The sequence below is a fragment of the Drosophila melanogaster genome, chromosome 3R (genome assembly GCF_000001215.4).
Source record: "Drosophila melanogaster chromosome 3R".
In the NCBI taxonomy this organism is placed as follows: Eukaryota; Metazoa; Arthropoda; class Insecta; order Diptera; family Drosophilidae; genus Drosophila; species Drosophila melanogaster.
In genome coordinates this window covers 10686943-10709501 of record NT_033777.3, presented here as the reverse complement: position 1 = coordinate 10709501, position 22559 = coordinate 10686943, and the positions used below count along the sequence as shown (strand labels likewise).

General features: G+C 47.4%; 9 protein-coding genes across 17 annotated transcripts; 4 read left to right on the top strand and 5 right to left on the bottom strand.

Annotated features, from left to right (window-relative positions):
• The first annotated feature begins 137 nt into the window (after nt 1-137).
• CG31373 (uncharacterized protein) lies at nt 138-1015 on the top strand. The gene is made up of 2 exons (NM_169355.3): nt 138-446; nt 604-1015. The coding sequence occupies exons 1-2, from the start codon at nt 168-170 to the stop codon at nt 913-915; spliced, it is 591 nt and encodes a 196-aa protein (NP_731495.1). The 5' UTR covers nt 138-167; the 3' UTR covers nt 916-1015.
• A 146-nt stretch (nt 1016-1161) lies between these two features.
• CG31278 (uncharacterized protein) lies at nt 1162-2104 on the top strand. Of its 2 annotated transcripts, none has more exons than NM_169354.3 (2): nt 1162-1644; nt 1716-2104. In NM_169354.3, exons 1-2 carry the CDS (start codon nt 1240-1242, stop codon nt 2025-2027), a joined length of 717 nt encoding a protein of 238 aa, NP_731494.1. In that variant the 5' UTR covers nt 1162-1239; the 3' UTR covers nt 2028-2104. The 2 variants fall into 2 exon arrangements, with proteins under 2 accessions (NP_731494.1, NP_001287273.1); NM_001300344.1 differs by having other exon boundaries at nt 1162-1655.
• CG14684 (uncharacterized protein) lies at nt 2042-2528 on the bottom strand. Its single transcript, NM_141750.2, has one exon. The coding sequence runs from the start codon at nt 2497-2499 to the stop codon at nt 2119-2121; it is 381 nt and encodes a 126-aa protein (NP_650007.1). The 5' UTR covers nt 2500-2528; the 3' UTR covers nt 2042-2118.
• Nucleotides 2529-2638: 110 nt separating this feature from the next.
• CG31467 (uncharacterized protein) lies at nt 2639-4332 on the top strand. The gene has a single exon (NM_169353.3). The coding sequence runs from the start codon at nt 2768-2770 to the stop codon at nt 4208-4210; it is 1443 nt and encodes a 480-aa protein (NP_731492.1). The 5' UTR covers nt 2639-2767; the 3' UTR covers nt 4211-4332.
• A 94-nt stretch (nt 4333-4426) lies between these two features.
• On the top strand, nt 4427-6130 carry CG31391 (uncharacterized protein). Its single transcript, NM_169352.3, has one exon. It carries the CDS (start codon nt 4513-4515, stop codon nt 5953-5955), a length of 1443 nt encoding a protein of 480 aa, NP_731491.2. The 5' UTR covers nt 4427-4512; the 3' UTR covers nt 5956-6130.
• Nucleotides 6131-6185: 55 nt separating this feature from the next.
• Nucleotides 6186-12968, bottom strand: pug (pugilist). 5 transcript variants are annotated; one of them, NM_169350.3, is made up of 6 exons: nt 12700-12968; nt 9680-9751; nt 9407-9617; nt 8812-9283; nt 6663-8500; nt 6186-6596 (listed from the first exon to the last, which is right to left on the bottom strand). In NM_169350.3, the coding sequence occupies exons 1-6, from the start codon at nt 12768-12770 to the stop codon at nt 6354-6356; spliced, it is 2907 nt and encodes a 968-aa protein (NP_731489.2). In that variant the 5' UTR covers nt 12771-12968; the 3' UTR covers nt 6186-6353. The 5 variants fall into 5 exon arrangements, with proteins under 5 accessions (NP_731489.2, NP_001014614.1, NP_001247028.1 ...); NM_001014614.2 differs by having other exon boundaries at nt 12700-12855; NM_001260099.1 differs by lacking the exon at nt 12700-12968 and adding an exon at nt 12234-12347.
• On the bottom strand, nt 10526-12855 carry CG14683 (uncharacterized protein). Its single transcript, NM_176455.2, has 2 exons — nt 12700-12855; nt 10526-11876 (listed from the first exon to the last, which is right to left on the bottom strand). Exon 2 carries the CDS (start codon nt 11626-11628, stop codon nt 10558-10560), a length of 1071 nt encoding a protein of 356 aa, NP_788632.1. The 5' UTR covers nt 11629-11876; nt 12700-12855; the 3' UTR covers nt 10526-10557.
• CG46459 (uncharacterized protein) lies at nt 10526-12855 on the bottom strand. The gene is made up of 2 exons (NM_001382164.1): nt 12700-12855; nt 10526-11876 (listed from the first exon to the last, which is right to left on the bottom strand). Exons 1-2 carry the CDS (start codon nt 12768-12770, stop codon nt 11633-11635), a joined length of 315 nt encoding a protein of 104 aa, NP_001369010.1. The 5' UTR covers nt 12771-12855; the 3' UTR covers nt 10526-11632.
• Nucleotides 12969-13231: 263 nt separating the features above from the next.
• On the bottom strand, nt 13232-22559 carry Skel (Skeletor). 4 transcript variants are annotated; one of them, NM_001032000.2, is made up of 8 exons: nt 22200-22559; nt 19738-20241; nt 19000-19259; nt 18053-18152; nt 16380-17156; nt 16128-16321; nt 15655-16071; nt 13232-15524 (listed from the first exon to the last, which is right to left on the bottom strand). In NM_001032000.2, exons 1-8 carry the CDS (start codon nt 22258-22260, stop codon nt 15483-15485), a joined length of 2355 nt encoding a protein of 784 aa, NP_001027171.1. In that variant the 5' UTR covers nt 22261-22559; the 3' UTR covers nt 13232-15482. The 4 variants fall into 3 exon arrangements, with proteins under 4 accessions (NP_001027171.1, NP_001027173.2, NP_001247027.1 ...); NM_001032002.2 differs by having other exon boundaries at nt 13232-16071; NM_001032001.2 differs by lacking the exons at nt 13232-15524; nt 15655-16071; nt 16128-16321; nt 16380-17156; nt 18053-18152 and having other exon boundaries at nt 18665-19259.

Sequence of the window (22559 nt, the reverse complement as noted above, 5' to 3'; positions counted from 1 at the left end):
TCCGCTTTAAAATGCGAACCGTAGACTTATCGTTCCCAGTGTTTCAAATGGCAGATCAGCTGATCCCCAGATAAGGCTATCGTATCAAAATCTGTCCACCTCGACAGCTCTGTGCAGTAGTTGCTCGATAGACACGGTTCAGTAGAGATCTTCTTCCGACCAGAATCATGTCCGCTCCGCCATATCGTCATTTTACCCAAATTGGGGATCCTGTTCTGCGCCAAAGGGCAGAAGAGGTGCCGCCCGAGGACATCGATAGTAGGGAGATCAACCAGATTATTGACGGCATGGTAAAGGTGTTACGTCACTACGATTGCGTGGGCGTGGCTGCGCCCCAAGTTGGAATACCGCTGCGTATTATCGTTATGGAATTCCGAGAGGGAAAGCAAGAGCAATTCAAGCCGGAAATCTACGAGGAGCGTAAGATGTCCATACTGCCCTTGGCCGTAAGTAAAGCTTTTCTTTTCGCGTTCGAAAAATATATGTAAATCTATGCAGTTTTATAAACGTATGAATTTGAGAAACTAAATTTCTGCATACAAAAATATTGCTTATGTGCAGCAACAATCCCGTGATTTCTCATCATAAATCATTTGCTTGCAGGTCTTCATTAATCCGGAGCTGGAGATAATCAGCAGCCAAGTAAACAAGCATCCCGAAGGTTGCATGAGTGTGCGAGGCTATTCCGCTGAGGTGGAACGGTACGATAAGGTCCGGATCCGGGGGATCGGCAAGCTGGGCACTCCGTCGGAAATGGAACTGGAGGGCTGGAACGCACGGATCGCCCAGCACGAGGTGGATCACCTTAATGGAACTATCTACATGGATAGGATGGATCTCTCCACCTTCAACTGCATCCTCTGGGAGCAAATCAACGCAGCTGAAGGTCGATCCGCCATTTGGTTTCACAAGTAATAACTTGGTTGCATTTAATTCAAGGAGCTTTTCACTTTTTTATGGCGCTTTATACAACATATTTGTATATTGTTTGAAAATAAAATACACTTCTGAAATGAATGCGCTGTTTACGAAATAAACTTTGTGTGCGGGGAAAAAGTATTTTATGCACCTAGCATATATTTAAAAGCGCGCCAAATATCAAATCTATTTCCACCGATATATCGATAGGTACATACTTTCACATCCCTAGCCGGTCAGCTGGCCAGTATGACCGTGTTGTGTAACTATATTCCCTACGATTTTGATCGGAATATTAAAGGAGGCTAAACATTTCACAAAATGCACCTGAAACCACGGATAAAAGTATGCCAAGCGATTCTGGGACATTGTCGATCCTTTGGAACGAGTCCTCCCGCTAATCAGTCGTTCAGGAAGTGGTACCAGCACCTGTGGACCACGGAGCGCACAAACTTGCCGCCATACAACCATTTCACCCAGATTGGTGACCCTGTTCTTAGGCAACAAGCGGCTTTGGTGCCCAAGGAGCACATGGCTAGCCCCGAGATTAAGGCCATCGTCGAGCGGATGGTCAAGGTGCTAAGGAAGTTCGACTGCGTCGGCATTGCGGCTCCTCAGATTGGAGTATCGCTCAGGATCATAGCAATGGAGTTCAAGGGACGGATCCGAAAGGAGCTGCCCGAGGCCGTTTACCAAGCCCGACAAATGTCCGAGTTGCCACTGACTGTGAGACTGGGGTCCTAACTAGCTGTGTTCGGAAGCCCAAACCCTATAATACAATGGTTTGCTTCTTACAGATTTTCATCAATCCCGTCCTGACGGTGACCAACTACGCGAAGCTGAAGCATCCAGAAGGATGCATGAGTGTGCGAGGTTACTCTGCCGAAGTGGAGCGTTTCGAAGGTGTAAAGCTAACAGGCCTTGACCAACTAGGAAACCAAAGCGAACTGGCTCTGAGTGGTTGGAATGCCCGGATAGCGCAGCACGAAATGGATCACCTGGAGGGAAAACTATACACCGATCACATGGACCGCTCAACCTTTGCGTGCACCTGCTGGGAGGCGGTTAACACGAAATCCGGACGCGTGGAGATACCCTTCTACAAGTAGTTAAGTCGCTCGTGGATCGTTTCACTATTTATGTATGTATATATACTGATTGAATGGAATTCTATCTGGCAAATGTTCCTCTCGACTGGTTTTAGTCCATTGGTTTGGTGGGTGCACAAACCCGTAGATTGTGGATGGCCGCCCCAAGCGCAGACTTGGCCTTGAAGTACTCCTGACTGTCCCACAAATCACTCTTGTCCATCATGTAGGCAAGCAATTCTTGGTACTCCCGCATCAGCAGACGATGGGTGGCAGCCGTCTTCAACTGTTGCATCTCAAATAGCTCGGAAAGAGTCGGCAGGTCCTCAAGCTCTTGATCACTCGCAGTCTTCAGCCTAATATTTTCGTGCTGGGTTCTCAAAAGGCAATATTCATTATACTGCTCTCGCAGACTCTTGCCAAGATAATTGAGGACTGCAGTGCGCAGAATAAATTGCCGTATGACCGGATCGGCATTAGTGCGGCGGAACATGCTTAGCACAGTCCGGGAAACACCGGTCACCTAAATCAGCGTGGTACCGGAAAATACAAATTCTGAGAATACAGATTGACAGAAAAATCACGCCCTTGGAAATTATTGTATTTGGTCTTTTAAATAATCGGAGTCGCTGCAGCATCTAAATTTCAGTCTTTTTGAGGAACATAAATATTTAACTCTCAATGTAACGACACTGATTTTTCACTGCTTTTGACTAAAATACGATTTTATAAATTTATACCATTATTTACTGCCAAACGCAATGAAGCGCATTCATGTGGATAACTACGCCCCAAAGTACTATAGCGGCAAGTGGTCATGGGACTCGGAGAAAGACTGCCTCCACTTTCAGGCGCACAACGATCTGGAAAACGCAAGAGAGCGCTATATTATGACCAATGGCTACAGGTTCCTGCGCACAATAGACCAGGAGGAGGAGCTCATCTTCCGACAGGAGTATGTGCTACCGAAAAGCAACTATAGTGACGTTGTGGTGGTCGGAGATATTAGAAACTTGGTTCTCTACCTTATGCCTTCAGAATTTCTAACCTACAAGTTCGTTGAGTTCATGTACGAGCGGGATACGCACTTGTTGCTTCACTCCCTGATTATATACTTTGAGCACTATTTGCGACTGGTCGAGTTTATACTTATACGTCGGGATGAGCTTTCCGGTCCCCTGGGTCAGGTGCAGAGCGAGCAGACCAACGATATGAAACGAACCTTTTCGGTATACTTAAGCCAGTATCGTATGCTTGTTGCACGAAACTACTGCCGCATCATCGGGGGCGAGGATAATATGTCCAAGTACTACCACATGAAGCCGATTTCCAACATTTCAGCAACAATCCACGATAAGTTTTTCCATGAGCATTTTCTGGCAGTGGCCATCCAAATAGTCTGGATCTGTATGCATCGCCGGGCGTATTACGTAATCGAAATGGAGATCAATCGCCTTTTCCGCTCCGAGCACTTTGTTTCCGCCCACCCAGAATACCTCGAGTTCACGGAGGCGGAGCGCAGTCTTCTCTACGGCAGAAACAAAAAGAACTACAATTATCGAATTCAGGAATCGCCTCTAGTCCAGGAGCTAAAGCTGGTTCCTGAAGAGGATTTGCCCATTTTGTGGATAGGCGAACGCAAGTACAGAGGAAACGATATCCGCATTGCCGAGATTGAGCTGGAGTACATTGTGCCCGGTTCGCAGCTCAGCTTTATAGATGTATCGCACGGCATCATGGGCCATCCCAAGAGCCTCTACAACACGCTTCTTAGTCTCGACTGGCCGGCTGTCCGCTTCTCAAACTTCTCGGAAAAGTTCGATCCGTACCATATAATCAGGAGACCTCACCTGCAAATACCCAAGATAGGTGAGCTTCAGATGCGTACAATGAAAGAGAAATATGAACATTTCTACAAGCTCTGTAAGGTTCATGAGCGGGTCACACACCATCAGATCTGCAAGTGGGTCAAACGAGACATCAACATAGCCTTCTTTCGGTCCGGAGGTCTACTCACGAACGTAGTCTCGCGTTGTGAAAAGGAGTTGGCAAGCACATCTTCAGGACAAAGGGTCGATCAGATCATCTCCAACTATTTTAAGATCATGTCCAAAATACGCAAGGAGGATAGAGATCCGGAGCATGCATCATCTACGCGTAGTAGTATTGCATCGCGATTTAGTGTAGGCAAGGCAAAGCGGTAAAAAAAACTACCTAATTTTATACGTTAATTGCAATTTTTGCATATTATTATATATACAGAAAATCGGAGCTTTAAAGCACTGACACTTATGGATTGCTATTTTATAATAAATGCACGAAGACGAAAGACATTGGCATCCGATCAAGGGTATGGGTTTCGTAGGTGGGAGCTTGGGAATAAAACTTCACTTTAGGCCTTTAAACATGAGCATAATTCCACTAAACTTCGTCACGTACACATCAATTTAAATACACTTTAAAAACACTAAACACAACCCGATCTTGGTTTATCTGCGCGACTACGATGAAAAGAGTCCATGTCGATAACTACGCTCCAAAGTACTACAGCGGCAAGTGGTCATGGGACTCGGAGAAGGACTGCCTCAACTTTCAGGCGCACAACGATCTGGAAAACGCAAGAGAGCGCTATATAATCACCAATGGGTACAAGTTCCTGCGTACCATCGACCAAGAGGAGGAGCTTATCTTCCGGCAGGAGTATGTACGCGCCAAGTCCAACACCAGTGACACAGTGGTGCTAAGAGATATTCGAGATCTGGTGCTCTACTTGATGCCTAAAGACTTTCTAACCTACAAGTTCATTGAATTCATGCATGAGCCACAGGTGCAGTCCGTGCTCCACGCCTTAACATTGTACTTTGAGTACTACCTACGCCTGGTGGAGTTCGTCCTGATTCGCAGAGATGAACTCTCTGGCCAGATGGCCCAAATTCAGAGCGAGCAGACCACTGAGATGAAGAAAACCTATTCCGTTTACCTGAGCCACTTCCGCATGCTATTAGCCCGAAACTACTGTGAGATTATCAAGGGCGAGGGATCTATGGCCAAGTACTACCACATGAAGCCGATTTCCAACATTTCAGCAACTATCCACGATAAGTACTTCCATGAGCATTTTCTGGCAGTATCCATCCAAATAGTCTGGATATGCATGCATCGCCGAGCGTATTTCGTCATCGAAATGGAGATGAATCGGCTTTTCCGGTCGGAGCACTTTGTTTCCGTCCGCCCTGAGTACCTTGAGTTCACGGAGGCGGAGCGAAGTCTTCTTTACGGCCGAAACAACAAGAACCTCAATTATCGCGTCCAGATCTCTCCGCTGGTCCAAGAGTTGGAGCATGTTGTGACGGAGGATTTGCCCATTCTGTGGATAGGAAAGCGTAAGTATAGGGGCACTGATCCTCACATCGCTCAGATCGAGTTGGAGTACGTTGTGCCCGGATCGCAGCTCCGCTTGATTGATCTGTCCCATGGAATCCTTGGCCACCCGAAGAATCTCTACAACACCCTTCTGAACCTCGACTGGCCAGCAGTTCGGTTCTCAAACTTTTCGGAGCAATACGACCCATATCATATCATCAGACGAAACCACCTGGACATTCCCAAGTTGGGTGAACTTGAAATGCGAAAATTTGGCGAGAGTTACGAGCACTTTTACGAGATCTTTCACTTTTTCGAGCCAGTCACCCATTCACATATCTGCAAGTGGGTCAAACGGGAGATCAACATAGCGTTCTTTCGGTCCGGAGGTCTGCTCACGAACGTAGTCTCACGATGTGAAAAGGAATTGGCCACCGCATATGAGGGACAAGAAGTGGACAAGATCATTGCCAATTACTTCAAGATAGTGTCTAACATACGAAAGGTGGACTACTTTGAGTCGCCTCGTGTGAGTGACGTTAGCACAGTGAAGAAGGGGAACTTTGGAAAAAGACAAAGTACCTAAAAAGTCGGCTTGAAAGTAGTCAGCAAAAATCATGCATTGTTGGTTGCGATTTTGTGCAAGAATACTACCTTACTTTTGAGGGCCAAAAATAGGTATTCGTGTAATTTATATATTTCCAACCTGTCTACATATAAAAAAAAATTCATTTATAATATCATGAAAATATATAAAAACTAAAAATATTTCGTTTCCATTCTTTAGCTTCTGAAAAGTAAAAACTCGATAGTTTTAAAGAAAACTCAAATCGTCAGAAATGTATATTAGTTTACCGACTTTTAAATCTTATCTCTATATCATTTATATACAAGTTAAAACGATAAATTTGTTACTACTCTGGAATTAGATGTGAAAAGGCGTTGAAAGTTATTAGGAATCTTCTCCCTTGTCCAGGTTGCCGTCTAAAATAGGCCCTCAATTTCTCCGGTTTCCGTATTCAGATCGATATCGTAGATCGCCGGGCGGGTGGGAAGACCCGGCATTTTGGTGACCTCACCGCACATGGCGACCACAAAGCCGGCTCCGGCTGAAACATATACGTCCTCAACGTCCAGGGTGAAGCCCTTGGGGGCGCCTTTGATTTTGGCATCGCCGGTGAAGGAGCCGGAGACTTTGGACATGCAGATAGGTAGATTGCCAAAACCCTGCGAATTGAACAATGCATTTCTATAAATACTTTCAGTTTCTCGAAGAAAATGTTCTCGACTTACCGCATCCGTCAGGCGTTTGACCTTCTCCTCAGCCGCCGGCGAGAGCACCACCTTTCCAGCGCCGTACATCGTCGTAGCGATCTTGTTCATCTTATCCACCAGCGGCAGCTCCAGATCGTAGAGCAATCGGAATTGATTGCCCTGTTCGCAGGCCTTGATCACGGCATCGGCCAGCTGAACGGCTCCGGCTCCTCCGTCCGCCCAGTGAGTGGAGACTACGGCGGCGAATGCACCTGCCTCCAGAGCAGCCTTTTTGACCAACTCATGCTCCGCCGGGGTGTCTGCTGAATGAGCATTAAGGCTCACCACCACTGGCATGCCGAAGGCCTTTCCGTTCTCGATGTGCTGCAGCAGATTGGGCAGACCCTTCTGGACGAGCTCCAAGTTCTCCTCGGTGTACTGCTTGTTCAAGGGGGCTCCGGGAGTGACGGGAGCTCCGCCGCCGTGCATCTTGATGGCCCTCACAGTGGCTACCAGCACCATGGCGTTCGGCTTGCGACCGGATGTCCGACACTTAATGTTGCAAAACTTTTCCATGCCAATATCTGATCCGAACCCGGCCTCCGTGCAGACAAATCCATTTTTACCAACCAGCTTTAGGCCGACTTCATCAGCGATGATCGAGTTGCAACCGTGGGCGATGTTGGCAAAGGGACCAGCGTGCACCAGCACTGGAGTTCCCTCGAGCGACTGCATCAGGTTCGGCTCGAGAGCGTCCTTCAAAAGAACTGCCAGGGCACCGGTGACACCCAAATCGTCAGCGGTTACGGGCTTGCCTCGTTTGTCGAATGCCACCACCATGTCAGCCAGCCGCTGCTTCATGTCCTCCAGACTTCGGGATAGTGCTAGCACAGCCATGATCTCGCTGGCCACCGAGATGGAGAACCGGGTCTCCCTCGAAATACCCTTTTCAGTGGGCGATTGCCCAACGGTAATGGTGCGTAGGTACCGATCGTTGATGTCCACCACACGCTCCCACATAATCGTGTCCGGATCGATGTCCAGCCGGGCAAAAGGTCCGTATTCGTCAGCGGTAAGGGTATCGGGATCGGTTTTGGTGATTCCCAATTTCTGGAGCCGGCGTAGCTGAATGGGGCTGAATTTCCGCTGACCCTTGATCGCGGGCACCAATCTGTCATACAAGGCCTTGTCCTTTTGGGTATTCTCGTGGAAGATGCGGGTGTCCAGCTGGGCGGCCAGCAAGTTATTGGCTGCCGATACCGCATGAATGTCTCCTGTCAGATGGAGATTGAACTCCTCCATGGGAATCACCTGGGCGTATCCGCCGCCAGCAGCTCCTCCTTTGATGCCAAAGGTTGGACCTTGGGAGGGCTGTCGCAGAGCAGCCATGGTGTTTCTCAGCTTGTGCGCGCCGAGAGCCTGGACCAAGCCCATTAGTGTGGTGGTCTTACCCTCACCCAAAGGCGTTGGTGTCATACCGGCTACAACCACATAGTGACCCACCTCCTTGTCCTTCAGACGCTCCAACACTGACAGTGAAATCTTGGCCTTCTTATTTCCGTACAAGGAAACCTCACGAGCTTCCAGACCAATCTCCTTGGCCAGCACGGCAATGTCCTTCGGTTTTTGGGCACGGGCAATCACAATATCGCTGGGCACGGGACGCTGGGGCTTGAGGGGCAGCGTTTGAAGGGCCCACTGGCTCTTAGCAAGACGCTCAAGGAATCGGGCCGCAGATCGCACGGTGTTTTTCATAAGCATGGCCACCGTCATGGGTCCCACGCCGCCGGGCACTGGCGTCAAATGTCCTGCCACTTGGAGAGCTTCCGCGTAGTCCACGTCCCCGACCAGCTTGCTGCCACTGGCCTTGCTGGCGTCTGGAAAGGATCAAAAATTGGAATTTGGTGGAATCGTGATTGGGATCGGTTCGCCCCGATCGGGAGCTGTTCCCTAACTAATTCTCGAGAGCATGATGTTTGAAAACAAAATCATTTCTTATCGTCGGGGTTAGGAGTTCCACTAGGGGGTCGAATGCGTTGATAAGCGATTGACGGCGTAATCAGTAAACAAGTGGAAACGTATGTTTCCACAGATTAGGGAATTTGTTAAAGCAAGTCTTTAAATTATCTATTGGATTTCCACTGGGGTTGCCAGTCAACTGAACTGATAAGGGATTACCATCACTCACCTGGCTTCACATTGATGCCGCAATCGATGACCACTGCTCCGGGCTTTATCCACGATCCCTTAACCATCTCGGCCACTCCAATTCCGACCACCAGAATGTCTGCACTTCGGGTGATCTCCTCCAGGTTGCGGGTCTTTGAGTGGCACACTGTGACCGTGGCATTGGCCCACTTGAGCAGTTCGGCGGCGGGAGTGCCCACGATCTTGCTGCGTCCCAGAACCACAGCCCTGGCTCCGGCGATCTCTACTCCAGAACGGCGAATTAACTCCAGGCAACCCCAAGGAGTGCAGGGCAGGAAACCACCAAGGTCACCGATGGCCAGGCGACCTTCGTTAACCGTGTGCAAGCCGTCAACATCCTTCTCCGGGGAAACGGCGTCCGTAATTCGGTGCGAATCGATGGGTGTGTCACAATCCAGGGGCATTTGCACTATGATGCCGTGCACCCGGGGGTCCTCGTTCAGATCGTTTATCTGAAATGGTAAAGTCGATTAGTTATTATTTATAACTTTATTCAAGTAGAGAATATTTCGTTTTTCAGTTGATATAACATTGTATTGCCCATATTGCATAATCCGCTTCCGTCGCAAACTCACCTTATCGAGCAATTCCACCTCGGTGATGGATCGGGGCAGCTGGACGTGGGCGGCATCGATACCGATCTCCGTAGCCGCCTTGATCTTCATGCGGATGTAAACGTTGGAGTCCTCACGTCCACCAACCTGGACAATCCTTAAGCCGGGCACAAAATCCGCCAATTGCTTGCTCATAGCCGTCACCTCGTTACGCAGCTCTTCGCGAATGGATCTAACGGGAGGCGGGGATATGATAAATAGGAATCCTACGATGCAAGAGTTTTGCCCACTTACTTGGCCACCGCCGTGCCCGATATGATCTTGGCCCCACTCATCTTGATAGCCGGCTCTGCTGTCCACTCTCCGCTGAAAAAACGCAAGCCCGTAAAGTTTTTTAGTCCAGATGACCGAAAGTACCGCCTCACTAGCCACGCCAACTCGGCTCGCGCTATGCAACTGAGCTGAGCACTCAACGGACACCCCTATCTATAGCCCACATAGGTGCTCCGCCCGGTGCCTCTCTCTATTTTTTGTAATCCCGCTCCCTTATCAGACGCCTTCGAGATTATCGGTTTCGGGTTTCTCGCGGGTCACATCTTGCGATTGGTAGCCGGGAACAACACCGGCTGACGTATGCCAAGGCACCTAAGTACCACAACATGCTCCAATCTCTGGGAGCAAAACAACCGCAGAAGTGCGAATGGTAAGCTTATACGATGGCTTTAACCGAGAAATTGCTGGCATACGCAATTTCCATATCAAATTCGCCCGCCTCCGTTATCAACCACTTGAAGAGGTACTCGAAAGTTCAACGAGTTCATCAAATACGTGCACTGTGGAAAGCATCACTAACCAATGATTTTCTATCCCTATTTATATTATGTTCTGAAAAATATTCAATCAAAAGAAAAGGAGAATCGGTACCACTGTACTAAACTACTATTCTACCTGGGCAATTAACAACAATTTCCTAATCCAACTAAACAAAAACTCTGCACGAGAACCGCAAATAACTGTGGTAAATAGATAAACCAGTCGTTATCAGCAGGTGCCAATTGGTTTGGCAGATAACCAAAACAGTCCAAACATGCATACCATGACGAGAGTTTGGGAGAATTAAAGACTGAGAAAGAGAATTTTGAACTAGACCGAGGGAATTTATTGACATGCGTTTAGTTTGTTTTGACGGCTGCTCTCAGCTTGGCGGATCGACTGCGTGTGTTCCTCGCCACCTCGTCGGCGTCTGGCACAATGACATGGCGATGTAGTTGTTTCCAGCTCTTCTTGGTCAGTGATTCTAGTATATCTGGCTCGTCTATTGCATAATGGCTGGAGTACTTGAGGGGAAGAGCATTGGCGGCGCCTGCCAGGACGTTTCCGTTGATGTGACGCTTCACGATAGTGTCCTCCAGCGAGTGGAAGGTAATGGTCACCAAGCGTCCATCCACACGGAGGATTTCGTTGGCCAAAACCATACCGTAGTTGATCTCGTTTAGTTCGTTGTTCACAAATATGCGGATGGCTTGGAAGGTCTTGGTGGCTGAGTGTGCCGGTCGTCGAAGCTTATCCTTCCTGGTCCCGCCATCCATGATGTTTTCAATTATATCTGCCAGCTGCTTGGTGGTCTCGATTTTAAAGAGGGCGTTGCGCGCGTCTACCAGTCCTCTGGCTATCTTCTTGGCTGCTTTCTCTTCACCATACATCCTTAAAATCTTCACAAGGTCGCCCTCTTCAACATTAGCCAACACATCGGCAGCTGTAACCCCTCCGCTGTGGCCACCATCCATTCGCATGTCCAGTGGACCGTCCCTCGAGATGGAGAAGCCTCTGACCGCCTCATCGAATTGCATGGAACTGCAACCAAAATCAAAAAGCATCCCGTCCACCGAGTTCTTGGCCAGGCCATGTTCTTTGAAAAGCTTTGGTAAATCGGAGAATTTTCCAAGCAGGGGAATCAGCCTACCCTTGAACTCTTCGGATTCGCTCATATCGCGGGCCAGTTGGTGGGCCAATGGATCTCGATCTAGGGCGTATACCTTTGCCTCGGGACACTTCTCCAGAAGACGCCGCGTGTGGCCACCAGCTCCGAAAGTCATGTCGAAGTAGGTGCCTCCTGGAACGGGCTGCAGGTATTCAATGGCGGTGTCGCAGAGCACAGGAACATGGGGAGCAGTCGTCACATCTATAGAGCTTCGTCTCAACCAATCCAGTCTCAGTCTAGTAGGGTTTAGGAGTCGCTTCATCGTGCTACTTCTTTTTTTTTGAGTCCTCGTTCAAATATTGCAGGAACTCGGAGCTCAACACTTGGCTGCACTGGGCGGCGGTTAGTCCAGTGGCCGTGGACTCGAAAGTGCGCGGATACTTCTTTGCGTAGACGTTATTGGATAGCCTCTCCAGAGAATTGATCTGACGGTCCAGCTCCTTATCCGTCGCTCCGCCCTCTAGACTTGTAAGCTTGGTCACCTGTTTGCGAATCTGCTCGCCGAGATCCCTTTTGTTTGAGAAAAGGCGAAAAAGTTTAGTTCCCACTAAATGAGTGTACATGTGTGTATTTTCTGTGGCGGATGTTCGTTCCATGCGGGGCAGCTGAGAAGAAGATTTAATCACTTTCCGCGGAAGTGGGCGTTTGAGGTGGAAAACCACTTTGTGTAATTGGAAACCGACAAAAGGCTAACAAATGTGGCCATAAAAGTAACAGACGTTAAAGAAATTAATAGAACATGTTTTCTTCTTCCTCAATTATTATCCAAATATTATTATCAGCACGCTTTATTTAACCTTTGTACAGTGAAATTTATAATAGTCAAAGTTTTTATAACGAAGCTTAAGAAGATATTTCCAAACTTACTTAAGTCCATGGCTCAAAATAAATTTCTCCGGCTCCAACTGATATGCGAATTTAGAGGCCATTTTTTTGCCACTACACAATTTAAGATAATTTGATGTCTGTATGTTCTGAAAACTGGTAAGGCAATGTAAGCCTTTTAAGCCAAGTAAAACAAGTAACTAAGATTGGCGATCCACAGCCGCTCAGAATCGGCTAAATGAAACCCACAATCCACACGGTCAGTTGGCGTGGAACCTAAAAATCTTGGCGGGCCGGCAGGTGAAATAGTTCTTAAGTAAATTCCCATAATATATTCCACTTGCCAAAGTGATCTAATAAGCAATTCACAAATCAATGTGTGCAAAACTAACTATTTAATACAAATAATATTAAATCCGTTCAATAATTATTTGTTAGATAATCCAAAGTTGTTGCGCCGCCAGAACGAACATTCTTGATACCAGGGTGTTTTGATGCTTATTCTTACCTGCCGACTTTTGATTTCTCCGCTGGCCACTTTTCTAGTACTTTCAGGAATCTTTGATATTGCGCCGACATAATTGTTTCAACTTAAAAATTAAATTAAACAAATAGCAGCGCAACAAAAACACACGTTTTTGCTGGAGGTGGAACAGCAGTCGATAGTTATTCGATACTATTAACAAGGGTGTGTTCCCATTTGGTATGAAACGCTGTAGCGAAATATTGGTCAGCTATTTGCCAGCTTTTCTTTCCAAACTCTACTTTTTAAATCTATGTTTCAGAACTTAATATTTTATTTATCGATAAGCTTGAATTTTTGACATTGTGATAGCTATCGATACAAGTGCGTTGTGTGGTATTATATCGAACGACTTATGATTGTCAGTGTTAAGAAAGTAAAAACTAAGTACTAAGAGTACTACGTTTAAAATGACAGTTACTTAAAAAGAATAACCAATTTCCTCTGACCTTACTTGTATTTAAATCAAACATATCTTTATTTCCGGTTGAACCGGAAATCAAACACAAATCAGATTACTTCTTGGTTTTATTTCACAACGACTAAAATGCGGCTTAATCAGAATCGGTTAGCTTAGCTAATAAAATTCATGCGTTCGTTTAAAATTAAGAGCATCATAAGTGTTAAAAAAAAACTACGGGCTAATACAGGTTTACGAGTAAATGTAACGTGGTTATGAGAGTCGTACACCCCAAAACGGTTAAATGCTAGTTCTTGCTTATAATTTCGCTATTGCAGATCCTACGCTCTTCGGCCCTCCGGCTTCAGAAGCTGTAGCTTAGTGGAAATGGGTCTCAGCGATGATGAGGACAATGGCGATGAGGCCGATGATGATACGGTGGATGTAGATGCTCCTGTCGACGAGGAATACGGATAGATGGTGCTGCCACTGCTGCTGGAGAACACAGGAGTGGTACGACTGAAGGGCGCTGGATGGGAATACTCGGAGACGGGTTGGGGCTCTGTGCCTCGGAATTCCTGTGGCAGCTCTCCTCTGTAGACTCCAAACTGAGGTGTGGTACGGACCAGCTGCTCCAAGGGGGTCAATCCGTACTGGGCATGTCGCTGGTGGACGTTGGCATTGTCCGGGGCATCCAATTTGGGCGGCAGCACTAGGCTACTGTCCACCACAGACTTGCCATCAAAGGTGTAGAGGGCTCCACTCGGCACCCTGGTATCGGGAATCTTTCGGTTATCCGGCGGCAGGTAGTAGGTGTCTATCCGTTCCGCAGCAGCGGCCACTCGGTCATCCATGTCTAGTTCCAGCTCATCCGCATATAACTCTTCTTCATCGGGCCCAAAGAGATCCTCCAGCAGATCGGGATCCGGTTTCTTGGTCGTGTTTCTTGGAATGTTTATTGTTGTGGTTACAGCATCTTTTTTGGTTGTCTCTTCCAGTGACTCCACATCATCTGCCACCGGCATAGGCTCCATTTCTAGCTCCTCTTCGTTTAGATCCTCTGCAAAGAGTTCGTCCAGGGTGGGCTTTATTAACTCCGAAGCGGAGGGCAGGGCGTGCTCCAGGGCTGCCGACGGCAATCTTAAAGCTGATGCCGTGGGACTAACCTCCTTCACGTTAACCCTCAACACTTTTGTGGCATTAGTACTGTCCAAGGGCGATGGTATAAACATGGGCTCAAAGCTCTGCGTTTCACTGCCTCCCTGCTGGGCTGCCAGGAACAGGGTATCTGTTTCCATCACCTCATCGATTTCTGTCCCAGGATCCTCTCGTCGATGGGCCACCTGATCGATGATCTCCTTGGGCAATTGAACACCAGTGCCATCGGTCCTAACGATGGGTTTAAATCCGCTCTCAACAATCACGGTGTCGGGCTTGAAGCCCTGATTAACGGCAGGACGCATACTGGCGATTTCCTCCTGGGAAGGTTCCTTTACTGTAGGACGTTTCACCAGCGGAATGGGCGTGGTTGAGATGGACACAGATGAGGCTTTGGGTTTCTGGTCCCCCTTTCCCTTTCCGCCTGGTTGATTAAAGATAGCTGTATTTTGCAGAGACCCCTGTGGTTCTAGGTCCACATATGGTACTGGAATTTTTGGTTTACCCTTTATCTTGAGTCGTTCTCCCTTGTTATTGAGGCCGCCTAGCTCAGTGGGCTGACCCAGGAGTAAAACAGATGCCGCCAGCGGTTGCAGTGGAAAAGGTTTCTCCTTGACGAAGGGTTTCAGCAATCCCGGTATCGGCTTCCTGTAGTGACTTACAATCAGGGAGGGTTGTTGCTGCAGAAGAACGGGATGCTGCTGCGGATGCGGATGCAAATGCGGATGCTGCTGCGGAAGTATGGGCCTTGAGGCCGGAACCTTCTTGATCGGAGCAGGGAAAGGTCGGCGGCCGGGCAGTTTAACCGGATGAAAGAGCGGAGCGTTCTGCGGCGGACGTAGAAACTCAGAGAGTCCAATGGTTTTCTGTGCGAGCGCTGGAAGATTAGCGGTTAGATTGTGGTGATGCAAATGGACATGCGGGTGGGGGGCATGCTGCGGTTGGTGGTGCAGGCGATGCAAGTGCGGGGGATGATGGATGAGATGGGGACCAGCCGCGAGTATGGGTAGCTTTAGGTTGGCAGAGGGTAAAGTGGCTGATGGGGATGGGTATGCGGATGCGGATGGAGATGCGTTCAGCGTGTGGGCATGGGTCTCGCCCAGCAGAATCTCGGGTCGCGAGCTGATCTCGGTCGGGGTCACGTTCGGTTTCTGGTGTGGATTCGGAATCGGGTTCTGGTTGGGATGGTTGGGGTTCAGATTCGGGTTCCTCAGTAGGCTCTCCTCGAGAGCCTCAGCAGCGCGGATGCCATCTGAAATCAGTTTGGTTATTTCCGAAGATTTCGTTATTTCAAAACTCAGTTTGGGCGGTGTTCCGTTCATATTGTGGTTCTTAATCAAATCGGTTTGGTGCTTCAATAAAAAATTATCGTTGGCGCTGACCTTGGTTTCGTGCCGTACGGACGCCTCTCCGGCGTAGTCCTCGTGCACTGGCGCCGGTTCCGCGACGGTGGCTTTCGCCGGCAGCCGGATTTCGTGGCGTTCGGAGGCGGCTCCTTTGAGTCCACCCGCTTCCGAGTCACATGAGTCGTGCACGTGGATCTTCCATCCCAGATAGCGGTGTGTGAAGCAATGGTAGTACACCGTGTCCGGCGTATTCCGGTCCGGCTTCCAGGTAATCACTCCCGGCTCGCCGGCGTCGCACTTGAGGGTCAGGGTGCGCTGGTAGGCGCCGAAGGACTGGTAGTCGTCCGCCGGTGGACCTTCCACATCTGGTGTCCAGTTGCAGAGACGGCCAACGCCGGTGGGCGTGACTTGGCCGGACCGGGAGCGATGTACTCCGGCGTAGATGCGCACGGCCTACAGCGGAGAAATCGATATTGCAGTTGGGGATTTTTTAACCAAATTGATTTCACCTTTTTCTCTTCCTCGCGTTTGTGCTCGTATCCTCCCACAGGATCGTCACTGATGTAGAACGGATGGTACTTGGCCGGAATATCCGGATTGTTTCCACCCTCCACTACAAATGTATAGGTCTTGCCTCGCACTACATGAATCTCGGGGATCAGAAGTCCGTTGATGTACCAGGAAATTCCCCATCCGACGTGTCCTAAAATAAATAACATACTTACATGGTATCTTTGTAACAATATAATCAAGAATTTCACCTGTGATTGCTGGATAGCCGTGTTTTCCTCCCGTGGGACCCATCTGGGCATAGAACACTCCGTCCTCTGGTTCGTGACACTGAATGGCAGGGATGTCCCAGGCGCCATTGCTGTTCACTGGCTTTGGAGTGGGCACTGGACGCCTTTGGGTGATGATCGCTGTTTCCTGGCGCCTCTGCGGTGGCTGACGATGCAGAGCCTCCGCACGATTCTCGTAGAACTCCTCATCGGGTTCCACGTTGGGTCGGCCTGCTGGCGGATAACCAGCTCCGCCAGTAGAGCTCTGGGCCGCGGGAGCAGAGTCCTCCTGTTCCGATGAGTTGCTATTGCCACGAGCACCCTCTGGCAAGGGACAATTCCACTTGGGCTGGCGACCGAACTCAATCTGGTGCAGATGCTTGTTGTAGAATGTATGGAAGGAGACCTCCTGGTAATCGTTAAGTGGTCCAATTGCCCACACCACTGATTCCGCTCCCGTAATCGAGATTGGCAGATCCAGGCGATCCGTGGCAGCTAGGGATCTTTGGTAGGTCACAATTGAATAGCCATTTACCATGGCAGCGTTAAGTAGCCTTATGGAGTTGGTCTTCTCAGAGATCTTGGTGTCCGGACAAGCGCCACGCCCACCAGAGCACTGAGCCTTCCCCTCCAGGAAGTAGTCCGTTGCAAATCCGTTTCCGGTCTGGGGATCCACCCAGGCCACCACTGCATCCGCACCAATCATCTGGCTAATGTTCTTATTTGGCGAAATTCCGAAGGACATGTAGTGGTTCGGTTCTGCGGGGATATAAATGTGATGAGATGTTTTCATAGATTTCGGATGATCACTGAAAGCAATGCTTATGGAAAATTATTAGATATTCGACTTTGAAATCATTAAGTATATTATTAATCGGTTCATCTTATGAATGAACTCAAGACAAATCCATTTGCCAATCCTACTTGGAGTGCAGTTAAATTCTACGGTGAGTGCTAGGAGCCCCACAATCAACGAAAGTTGATCGCCCCAATTCTGCCTTGGTCAACCGGTCGGCAGGCATTTTCCCGGTGAAATTCCTGGCGGCATTCTTAGCGGTTGCAAATTGCCCAGATTGGAGTAAGACCAGTGGCGATTCGATATGGACAAGGTATGCCCACGGTGATCGTGATTGCAGATGCAACCAACAAATTGCTATCCATTTGGCCACCCCATCCCAGCCGAGCAGTCGAGTTGCGCAATAAAACCAGTCGTCATAATTCGCAACTTGTTATTCTGCCAACCGATGCTGCTGCCATGGAAACTGCTGATCGGTCAATTTGGATGCTAACTGGATTTTATTGTTGCCATCTCGGCCCCCTTTTCCGCTAACTGTACTCGATAAAATGTCAAAGCATCATAAATCATCGCCAGCAGATGCAGCATGCATCATGCAGCTTGCTAAAGGCTTGTCACCAAATGGGATAGGTCAGGTAAAGGGCTAAGCTCCACAGAGAGTCTTAAATTCCAAAAGGTGTCTTTTTCATGGCATTCCTAACTTATTGGGAACTATGATTGCATAAGATGAGTTTCTAATAGAAATCAATTGGCGAATAAATGTATTTAGACATCTTCAATTAACACAATACTAATATGTGCGTATCTTATAGAAGGGGAAACTTCCGCAAATTAGGAGCGGTTAGAACCCAGAACTTACCCAATTTGGCCACCAATTGGACCACGATGCTCTCGCCGGCCACCGCCCAGCGAACCTCGAATGCCAGATCGTCGTAGAGCACCTCGCAGTTGAGCTTCGACTGGAAGAGATTGGTTTAAGGGAAGGTTCGATTGGATCGGAAGCGGAAACGGAGATGGATATGGAGTTGGAATCGGCTGGGGGAATGTGCGGTGCGGGTGTGTGTGTGCGTGTAGGTGTGAATGTGGATTGGGGTTTCTTTTTTTTTTTTTTTTTGGAGGGGGAGGAGAAAGCTTTGCCAAAGTCAAAATTTTGAGCATACCCGAAATGTTTGCATTTTTGTTTTGCTGTATTCGAAATATTTCTGCTTTTCGAATTGTTTTATTATACAAAATGAAAAATGTTTTTAATTTCGCTTGGGGGTATTAGTATATCAGATCAGAATGATATGTGTGTGTGTGTTTGTGGGGGCTTTCTGTGTCTGTGTGTATGTGGTGTGCGTTTTGTGTTGTTTTGTGTGTTGTGAGTTTCGAGGGGGAGGAACAATTAGGATTCAGTCCCACACAGATTTCATTTTGTATAAGACGCTCCCGGAGCTCAAGCAAAAGCTGATCAAGACAACAAAACACAAATAACAAGCAGGTGAGTATTACATAGACACATATATTATAGAATGTGTTGCACATATGTATGTATATAAGTTATATATAGATATATATTTTGGATCTCTCCTCCTCCGCCGTCCGTCTAGCTTACAGTCTAGGAATTTCCGGTCACGACTCGTGATGCCGGATCCGATTCGAACCGATTGATAAATATTTTGCATATACACAACAATAAATACGCTTGCATAAATAGAGTTACACACAATTACACCCATCTACCGCGATCAGCTATCTGCGATCAGCGATCAGTAGTAGTAATCAGCGCTGCAGCTCGCTTAAGATCTGGCTGGCGTTCTTCTTTACCTGAGGACTGATTCCGAGCATCTTCAGGGAGGGCGGCACATTCAGGCCCTCCGGCAGGCGAACGTGGCCAAAATCCACGGTGAAGGCCTCGCACCAAACGCCAAAGTGACCAATGTCGAAGATGGTCAGGTCCTCGGGCAGGGTCAGCACGATTGTCTTGCGCTCGTAGCGACGCAGCGGGTTCTCCTTGCCATTCTCGTCCGGAATCCTCAGGCCGTCGGAAGTGGGCCGCTGGCCACGACCCACCCAGAATTTGGCATCTGCAATTTCATATTTGGGGGAGTTTTTATATCAGCTGATTATCAAAAAAAAAATACAAATTTCTATAAAACCATTATAATAAGTATACTCATTTCAGATTTGTTAAAGTTAATTTGTTTACCCTCACTTATGACGAAAGCACTTTATTGATCCAGTATATTTGGTTTCTATTATAATCTGTGTGAATTCCCCTAATTGAAAGAATGCTTAATTAAATAATGAAATACATTTCATTATTATCACCATAATTCTCGGTATTCTATGAGCTCTGGAAATGATTCTGGTAATTATGCGAACCTTAATATAAAGATACATATCATTTCTAGTTAATCTAATTGATCGTGTTCAAAACCAAACTTTTCATCTGAAGGTGAATAAAAATTCTTAGACAAGAAAAAACCAGAGCTTTCGGAAGTATTTTAATGACATGCTAAGTTCTTCAAGTATTGAAAATCTAAATGTTGGAGTGGTACCCACCTGGCGCCTCTCCGTCGTAGCTAAAGTTGGGCACCAGCAGCGTTTGGGCGTCCACGATGACAATGTTGTCGGAGGAGACACCATGGACGCCCCTCAGAGCGCTGATCTTCTGTGGCCGCGGGAAGTCCAAGTTGGGCGGAATGGAAACGTCACCGAAATTCACCGCGAACTCATCGCACCACACCGAGAACCATTTGATGTCGCGCAGTGTTTTGCCCTCGGGCAGCGACAGTGTGACGTCCTTGTTCCTGTAACGGCGGGTCAGGGAGGCGGTCCCGCCCCTTTCGTCCCTCAGCCGGGCGGCACCTTCATTACTTGGCCGTGCAGTATTCCCCACATAGAAGTAGGCAGCTGGCGCCTCGCCGTCGTAATTGAACTTCTTGATGAAGATGGTGCGGGAATCGACGGCGTACACATCGCCGGAGACACCGTGGTGCAGGCGGGTCAGGGCTCCGATCTTGGTGCCATAATAGGGGTAGGCGGCATCTCCAAAGCTGGCTAGGCCTGCAAACAAAAAAACAATCAAAAGAATCGGTGAGGCAAGCGGGAAAAACAAAAGACTTAGGCAACAAACTTGGCGCTAGCTGAGTCAGTGGGCAATGAATACACAGGCGAGATCTTTGCAGCCACTTAGTGACCACTTAATTAGTCGTACACTGGCGGAAATAAATTGGACAAATTGATTGGTTAAAATAGATTTTTTCAAAATAATAAAATAATTTGTTACTCCATATACAATGTTCAACGAATTATTGGCCGATTGATAACTGGACTTGTTTATTTGTTACAATGTTATATTGCTTATTATCTTTTATATTATCAGTGTTTTTAATTTCCATGCCGACGGGTTCCAGGCAAACAGATAAACCAAAACAAGCTATTCAAACAGAAATCTACGAATGCTGTGTGTGTCAAAGCCAAAACTCGATCGCAGTCTTTGTTCTTGGAGCACAGGAAGTTTCGGATTTACGGATTTACGGCAAATAAATTTTGAATACAATCCGAAAATTCGTGAGGCGTGTAACACCAAAACAAAAATGGAAAAATGAAAAATGCAAAAAAAAAAAACAGGTCTTAATGGGAACTAATTCTCATTAGGAGATGAATGGTTCTAAGCCGACTTTATTGGGCCAATATTGTTTGCTCTGTGGGCTGGCGAATTTTGCTTTGAAAAATTCCCACTTCACCTTCACAAACTTGGCTTCAACTCTTGTTGCTGCGGTTGGTGTTGTTGTTCAAATTCAATTTATCTGTGTTTTATTACAATCTTTTTGTTGCTATTGTTTGTGCTTTGTTTTTTGCATGGGCCATAAACACGTTTCTGTTTTTTTAAACTGCCATCAAATGGTTTGTCGGGGCGACATGGTCGCCATGGCCTGCAGTTATTTTTTATTTTTGACACAACCCGATTGGTTTTTTTTTTTATTATTTGTTTTTACCCGCTGGCCGGTTCACTTTTCCGTGGCCATGGCTTCGGCTGCTCCAAATTTTGCGCAGACGCAGACGAGTCTTTCTCGTTTGCCAGATTCTGAATCTGGCCAGTTTGTCGGCCACGAATCCGATCCGATCTGCCCAGCCGATTTCCGCCCGGCTGGCCCAGAATCCATCAATGATTTAAAGCTCACGGGGCAGTTGCGAGCTCGTATGCAAAATGCCAAAGGTGTAATTAAAAGCAATCGTAGTCTTATTAATGATGATCGGGCCGAAGTTAGACGGAGCCATTAGGCAGGCTCACAACGAGCACTCAACTATTGGCCAAGCTAACCCATCGAACTGGTTGGGGGCAATTGGCAATCATCTGAAGCCACGCGAATTGCAAAATCAACGCATCAAAAGCATGAAATCGCACACAAAGCGACATAATTCACTTGAGGATATTTTCAGCGAAGTATTTCTAAATGTTCGATTTGCAATTAAATAAACATTATCGATATTCGATCTTTAATTAATTTAATTGTTTTCAGGTCAGTATCAATTGGAATTTAAGAGTTTTAGTTAAATGAATATTTTAATAAATTGATTTAATAAACTCTTATTTTTTCGCATGGACTAGCCAACCTAGAGACCTACTTTCCCAGTGGCTTTTCCACTCACTAGGAGGTCTTCAAAATGGTATCAAGGAAACATGTTAGCAATTTATGCAAATCTCCGGTGGAAATGCTAATGCAGTCCGCCAGTGGGACAATTGTGGAGTTGGTCAGCGGTTCAACGGTCAGCGCGATCATAAAAGCTGATGAATATTCAACTGGCTGGCACCGCACTCACAAAAGATGATATATACATCGGATTCGTATTCGGCATGTCATTGAGCTGTGCGGCTCATATAAACAGGCCACTAATCTAGTTTTTGAATATCAGCATCTGTATCTACAGCTGTATCTGTATCTGCAGCTGTGTCTGCATCGCTATCCGCTCAATTTGCATCACAATGGCACTTATAAATCATTGCCCGGGGTACTTACAGCTTAATGCGGCCAATAGGCCAAATAGCAGCAGCCAAGGCTTATCCTTCATTGCCAACATGGCTAACGGTTGCAAAAGTGTGCCTGCGTATGTCTGGGGTTTATTTTGTATGGCAGCGTGGGTGTTTGGGCACAGGCCCCCGATTTAATTCGGATTTTTCCCGGCAGGATGTACTTATCCTGGCACTAGCAATTACACACACACACTCGGGCTTGACTATGGCTTAGAGAAAAAGAGAGAGAGAGAGAACTACACTCGCGAATAAAATTCGAGTTTGTACCGATCCAGGGATCTTTTTTTGGGGTTCCACTTAGCCAGGTATCTCGCGACCGAACGCAACGAACTCCAAAACCGCACTG